The 6,928-nt window shown below is 34.7% G+C and overlaps 1 protein-coding gene across 2 annotated transcripts; it reads right to left on the bottom strand.

Moving 5' to 3' along the window:
* Positions 1-1,716: 1,716 nt before the first annotated feature.
* On the bottom strand, positions 1,717-6,629 carry LOC111299319 (putative choline kinase 1). Of its 2 annotated transcripts, XR_016340942.1 has the most exons (9): positions 6,399-6,629; positions 5,439-5,815; positions 4,679-4,800; positions 4,405-4,600; positions 3,107-3,224; positions 2,954-3,001; positions 2,357-2,457; positions 2,107-2,269; positions 1,717-1,903 (listed from the first exon to the last, which is right to left on the bottom strand). XR_016340942.1 is itself a non-coding variant. In XM_022894452.2 (8 exons), the coding sequence occupies exons 2-8, from the start codon at positions 5,787-5,789 to the stop codon at positions 2,174-2,176; spliced, it is 1,032 nt and encodes a 343-aa protein (XP_022750187.2). In that variant the 5' UTR covers positions 5,790-5,815; positions 6,399-6,629; the 3' UTR covers positions 1,978-2,173. The 2 variants fall into 2 exon arrangements, 1 of the variants encoding a protein (XP_022750187.2); XM_022894452.2 differs by lacking the exon at positions 1,717-1,903 and having other exon boundaries at positions 1,978-2,269.
* Between the last annotated feature and the right edge of the window lie 299 nt (positions 6,630-6,928).

Below are 6,928 nucleotides of genomic sequence, written 5' to 3'. Positions count from 1 at the left end.
AGGTCGGTATTTTGAACCCCTTAGGAGGCATGGTTCTGTCAATCTCTTCGATAAAAAGGTGAGGTTTCCAAGAATTTGAGTTCATCCTTGAATACCATTATTTTTGCTTTCAACTCTTTCTTTATGGTCTGTATTTGAACTTTCAGGTCTTTTTTTTTTATTGGTGTTCAAGATTTGTTTGTTTGAATTTTTGGGTTGTGGCATGTGTCATGTTGTAGCTAAGGTAATGGCAAGCTGGGGCATTATGCTTTTTTTTTTTTTAGGCCGAGTAAGCTTCCATCTCTTTATAACTTAACTGTCTTTTCGCATCCTGTTGACTAGGGTAACTAGGTCAAGCACTTTCGAAGCTTATAATGGGGTTATGGTCTATAGCATTTGTTTAAAGGCTTGAATTTGCTCGATCAGAACCTAGAATTATTCCATGGTTGGATCAGCATGTGGTGGGGCAGGTTGGTCTAAGTGTTAGTTATTGTGTGTTTTTGCTTGGTCAAAGCTTAGAATTGTTCCATGGTCAGATCGACTTGTGGTGGGGCAAATCGATCTGAATGTTAGCTGTTGTGTGTTTATGTCCCAATCGGAATGACTATTTTTCCTTTTTCTAAAGTTCTCTTCCTAGGTGGCATTATTTCGTGCTCAACTAGTGAGTGGGAAAGTCCCCTACCTAGCATGCCAAATGCTTATGTCGAGCTCCAATGTAAAGGTGTTCTTGGAAAAACAGAAAAGAAAAGCAATTAGAGGTAAAGACAGTAAATGTTCCTTACATTTGCACTACAACACATAAGTCAAAATAAGTGAAGTTGAAATGAAAGTAATATAAAGAATTAAAGGTAGATGGAACTTGCCTTAGTGTTGCCTAGATGTTCGTATTTATAACTAAGAGGTATAGGATCCTTGGCGGACAATAACGACAAGGCTGAGCTAACATGGCACTAAATGTATTAGGTCGGTACAAATGTTCGAATTACCTCTGACTATCTGCTGAGGGCTCCTAATAAGGAAAAAGACCATTATACTCTTTTAACCACCAAATACCCTCAACAATTTTGTTATATGATTTATATTTATCTTTAAGATTAATATCATTTGTAATGGTAACAAGTACTATATTCCAAATGTTAAATATTTTGAAGTATTTTTGTATTTTTAATATTTGAAATTCTAATTTTTTAATATAAAATAATATGCATAAATTTTTTTAAATTTTATTTGATATAAAAATAATTAAAGTAAAATTTAATTAATTATTAACTCATAAATTTTGAAAATATACTAAAAATTTTCTTATTTACAAAATTTAACCTAATGTCTTTAATGATCCTTTTCTTCTTCACTACATTTCACCTCACTGTTGTTGCTACATTTGCATCCAAATATATATCTTTACCATTGATTTTAATTTTACCTCTATCATAATTAATTTCACCAATATTGCTGTTTAAATCCCTATGCCCATCTACATTGATCCTAAATTAACTCACACCTCGCAAGTAAAATTTCATAAACTCAAAGCCTCCTAACAAAAGCAAATTCCTGTTCAAATCTTTGCTTTAGTTTTTCCTTTAATGTAGGGAAAAAAGATAAACATTCCTTATAGTTATTTTTATCTAATGCCATTTTTCGAATGGTCAAGCAGTTTTATGTTACAATGCTTCTGCTAATGCGCTTTGCTTTAGAATGGACACTTTGAAGGCAATTATATTTTCAAATAATGCCATAGAGAAATCCTCTTTTACTGAGAAAGCATCTTATTCTTCAATTCATTCTGTAAGACTTTTGTTTCTACACTCAAGACATAGGCCAATTCAGCAGCATTTTGCTCAAGGAATCATCAAAAAGATGCAAAGATGATTTCCCAGGAAATCCTCGATGCCTTCAACAGACTGTTTATACTCCTTTCCCATTCCTGGCAACAGAAAATGTTGTAAATATTCCCAAAAAAAAAAAAAAATCAGATTTCAAACATACATTCCAAACAGCTTTCATCTAAACTTTTGAGAAGTTTTTAACTCTTTAAGAATTTGAATAACAAAATTAACAATTCTTAAAAGAGAGAATTCTCATGCAATTTATAGGCACCATCAACAGGCCAGATTCATTCTACATAACCTTTGCAAATCTATAGCTGCACTTAAGGCTACATTGTTATTTGTCAACATGGGCAATGCCTAACGAGTCAGGAACCCAAGAGCAAGGGCTTTCTTAACCAGTACTGCTGAAACCTCTGCCTCGCATACTCCAGGTAATCAAAATCTATCTTGTTTACATGACCCTGTACACACCAATCAGAGAATTAGTCCACAAAATCTCTCACAGGAAAGTTAATGGAAAGCAATGAAAGGAAGTTGGAAACACCTACCGAGATGATTCCCCATAAGCCCCAAAACAGATGATTAGCAAGAGTGTATTTCTCTGCATCCATAAGTAGCTGCTCCACTTCGGCGTCACTGGGTTCATTTCCTGCATGCAATCAAGGAAAAAAGGTATGTTAGAACTGATCAACATAGAAATTTTCAAGACATGACTCATATGTACCATCATATGGGTAAAGGCTTGTTAGATATATTCAAGCCTGAAGTTAAGTTTGACAAGAAAACTAAACCGGATTAATTCAACCCCATTGCTCTTCTTTTATCCAAAGTCATTAAATAAAGAAGACCATATTCCCAATAACCCCAAGATGACAACTGAAAAGCCTAAAAGGAAACTGAATTTCCTTATTGAATGAAGTTTGATAGATAGATGCATGGAAAAACCCCACATAATTACAGACAAAAGACAGAAAGCCTAGGGATGACACTTTCACTTTATGATTTAGTTGCCTTTAAAAATACTTCACTCTAGTAATGAGACTTTCATTTAAACAAATAACATACTTCACTAGAGTAGTCAGACTCTTTTTATGCTAGGTTCTAGCCAAATAGTCTTCCATACAGTACACAGAATGATAACTAACCTGAAGATGCCAGATATGCACAGATGAATCTTTGGCGCTCCTCCATATCTGTTGTCCAAATGCAGAAAGAATAGGTATGATTAGATCTAAATATGCTCAATGATTTTGAAGCCAATTAACATGGGATGCTTAAAAATTACAACAGATACTCACCAGGGTATATGCTGTAGTCCAAAATATGGGGAGTCTCAGAATGATAATTTGCTGCCATCTCACAGAAGTGATTTGCAAGATCATAAGCAACAGGATTGTAGCTTGCATACTCATAGTCCTGCAAAAAGGGATAAATAATTCCTTATAACATGCATAATCAGCACAAAATTTCATTTATCTATCCTGCAAATGTCATTTTTACTCACACCATGGAAGTTAGCCACAAATGTATGCCAAAATATGTGAAATATTTGCACCAAAGACCATGTCATAAGCAATGCAAAAGAGAAAGTATCAGAAAAATAGTATGAAAAAAGCACGCAAATTTCAGGAAAACATGGAAAGTTCATCAAACAATAATTTTCCTTCCTGCATTCCCTATTTCAGAGAATAGATAACATACTTAGTGTTTGTAGATGATATGTAAAGAGTGTAAAGTCATGGAAACAAAACATGGCCCATTAAATATCCCCACATAGTCAAAGCCTCAAAATTTTTGAAATCCTTATCTAATAGATGGGCTTTTTAAGAGATAAATAGGAATCTCAGGAAAGAGGCTGACCCAGTCCCTTGGCTTCTCATCTTTTGCTTTTCTCTTTGTTTCATATACTCAGTGCAGTTAAAGCTTCAGCTGCAACTTGTTTCATATACTCAGTGCAGTTAAAGCTTCAGCTGTCACCATACAGACCTCATCTGCAATTTCAGTTTACAAAAATCTAGAAATAAACAAGATTTTATGATATATAGTAACTTGTTATTTTGAACTAGAATAAGACTTCACTAAGTGATAAAACATGAAGTTAATAAATCAGATAAACAGCTCAATTGACTAATTCCAATTTGGCTGACCATTAGTCTACTCTCTGAGCAGTCCACAGATGAAATAATATTGCCATTAAATCAAGCAGAACAATTTCCACAAAAATGCACATATATTACTTAGTAGTTGTCCAGTCTTATTACTGTTTTCTACAAGAAGAATAAAATGACCGAGATCCATTTATTGAAATGTTGACTACTAACTTAAAGAGTGCAAGAGTTTTTGGTTGAATAAAACAACTTTCTGATATGTTGATCGGAGGAATAGTAGTAAATGCATGTTTAACAATTATTTAGAAGGAAAAGGTGATGGTTATAACTTCAATCAACATGCGCATTTAGGAGTCTCCCCTTTCACAGGCCAAAAGAAAGAAAAGCAAGAAAGTTGATGCCAGAGAAAATGCTAAACTCTAGAACTGAAAGCACTGTATAGAAGCCATACTTGCAAGCAACTAATAATATCTAAAGAGAAAACTTACGATTAATGTAATTGCTCTTGTCTCTTCATCCATCATTATGTTACCGTATTGCAAATCATTGTGACAAAACCCAATCTCTTGATAGCCCTGTGTTAACTCTTTTTCTAGGATGCTGATTTCCTCTCCCAGAATATCCAAGCCAAATTCTTTTGCAGCTTCTGGGGAACTGATTTTTTTTGCCTGACTAAGCCAGGTCCTGGTATGAAGCAAAAAGGGATCATATACTTTCGACTCAAAATATAAAAGCAATAACGTCACATATGGATAATAGTACCTCAATCGCTCCCAGAGAAGTACATCCTTTGGACCAGGCATGCCAAGATTGTTGAACTCTCTCAATTTAGCTGCTACAAGAGCAGATATTCCAGGGTCACGGAGGTCAGCAGCAGAGAGCGTCTGGTAAATAAAAAAAAAAAGTAAAGTGAAAGGGGCAAGCATATAAAAACAAGAGACAATAGCATTAGATTCTTAGCCTTATGTTCCAAAAGATTTGGCTTGAAGCCCAAAGCAAAAATACCCAAAATTAGTTACTTGAATCTAGTAGTCATTGGATGCTAAAATAGATTATCATAGCTCACCCCATGTTTGTGAATAAGAAACTAAACAAATTAATAGTTGATGTTACAAAAATTTGCATATCATTTACAGATTGAGGAAGAAGCGGGAGACCTTTCATTAAGTAACAACTGGAGGGCACAAGGAATTTTGGGTTATGCCAGTTAATTCCTTTTCCAGAGGTACTTGTTTGATTATGTTCATAGGCATGAACAAAGAACTGAGGATAATTTCTTAGTAAATAAGGCAGCTTCATGATCTAGTCTTCTTCTAATGGTTCTAGACAAATGCTCAACTTTTGAAGATCATTAAGCAAAGAAAGCATCAACTCATAAAGCATCATCTATGAACTGTAGTTAAGATGTGGTTATTCTATACTATACTATTAACATTAAAAAAAAGGTTCTATAACCCGGGGTATTGCTAAAATTAGACATCATAAAGATAAAAGATAAGTTTTCACAGAAAACTTCACATACCCGGGCATGAATGAACTCCTCAATCCTTCCATCTGGAAACCGCCCAAGAAGCCTAGGTCCTTGACCGTGCTTGGACATGCACTCAAAGGTCCTAATCTCATCATCCCTATTGAAAAACACTTCCACACCTTCACCATAAATCCGGACCAACACTTTCTGATGAAGATCAGCATGTTTTGTAGGCCAGTTTATCTGAAAAACCTCGTTAGTCATAGCTCCCTTAAGTGGAATCACATGAAATTCTTCCATATCTTGTATCATATCTCCCCATTCGGATGCCACTGCTTTCAAAACTTTCTTCAGTTCTTCTGGTGCAGAACTTGGAATGAACCTATTTTTCTTTATAGCCATTTGTGTGTCAGTAGACTAACCTTGACCTGTAATCAAAGACCCCAGAAAAGGTTACTCCTTCGAGAGACAACTTCATAAAATTGAGATAACCAGCAATTCAACCAGGAAAGAATACAGAATTTTCCTAGAAAGAACAGAACAGAACTCAGCCCAAAATAATAATAATAATAAAAATAAATAAATAAAAGCTATAAGGATCCTACCCTCTCAAAATGGTTATACTTTTAAGTTCTAGCAATTCCAAATCTTCCAATATATTCATAAAAAGTAGTTCTTACCAACCAACCTCAGAATATCAACACCATGCATGTACCAAAAACACAAAAATCGAAGAAACCATTCGCGGAAACCTTCAAGATTTTGAGATAACAATACTCCCCAGAAAAGAAAAATTAAATAAAAGCTAAAACGATCAAAGCTTCTCAAAAAGATTACAGTTTAATCAATTTCAAATCTTTAAATATCTTCGGAGTTTATTTTAATCAACACCAAGCATGTAGTAGGAACTCAATAATCAAAGAACCCATTTCAGAAAAAAAAACTACAAAAATTCGAGAAAACCGGCAAAGAACATAGAATTCACCCAGAAAGAAACATAACAGAGCTCACCAGAGAGAGACTGTATCCAAGATAGTTGCAAGCTGAGACACCAACTTTCTTTTTTCTTATTGTGAAGTGTAAATCCAAGAATCTTTGAAGAAAACAAAAAAAAAAAAAAAAAGGAGAGAAAGGCCCAAAGAAATGAAAACTATGATTGATTTGTATGCTTTTATTGAAAGGGACAAGAAGCAAATGCCGTTTACTTTTTCTTCGCTGGTGAAATGAGCTCTCCCGCGAAATATAGGTGGCACTGATAAGTTATATAGGGAGGGGGACCGTGTGTGAGACTGTCTGTCACACCTTGAAAGGCGTAAAAATGAGACAGACCAATAATTAATGGACACGTAGAAACTACTCCCAGCTGGAGTTTGAGTTTGATCGCTCTTTTCTTCTTGTTGTTTGTTCGTATGCTGATTTTTGGAATGAGAGTCTTTAGGGTTGCCTTTGCCAGTTTGCAACTCAAAGTCTTCCAATTTGCAACTCAATTCCAATTTTCAACCAAGTTAACTCAAAGTCTTTCAGCCTATTAAAACTTGACA

This window comes from Durio zibethinus, chromosome 3 (genome assembly GCF_047325235.1).
Source record: "Durio zibethinus cultivar Kanyao isolate XHJ-2024 chromosome 3, ASM4732523v1, whole genome shotgun sequence".
Taxonomy (NCBI): domain Eukaryota; kingdom Viridiplantae; phylum Streptophyta; class Magnoliopsida; order Malvales; family Malvaceae; genus Durio; species Durio zibethinus.
Note: the sequence above shows the minus strand (reverse complement) of the source record. Positions and strands in the feature narration are given on the sequence as shown.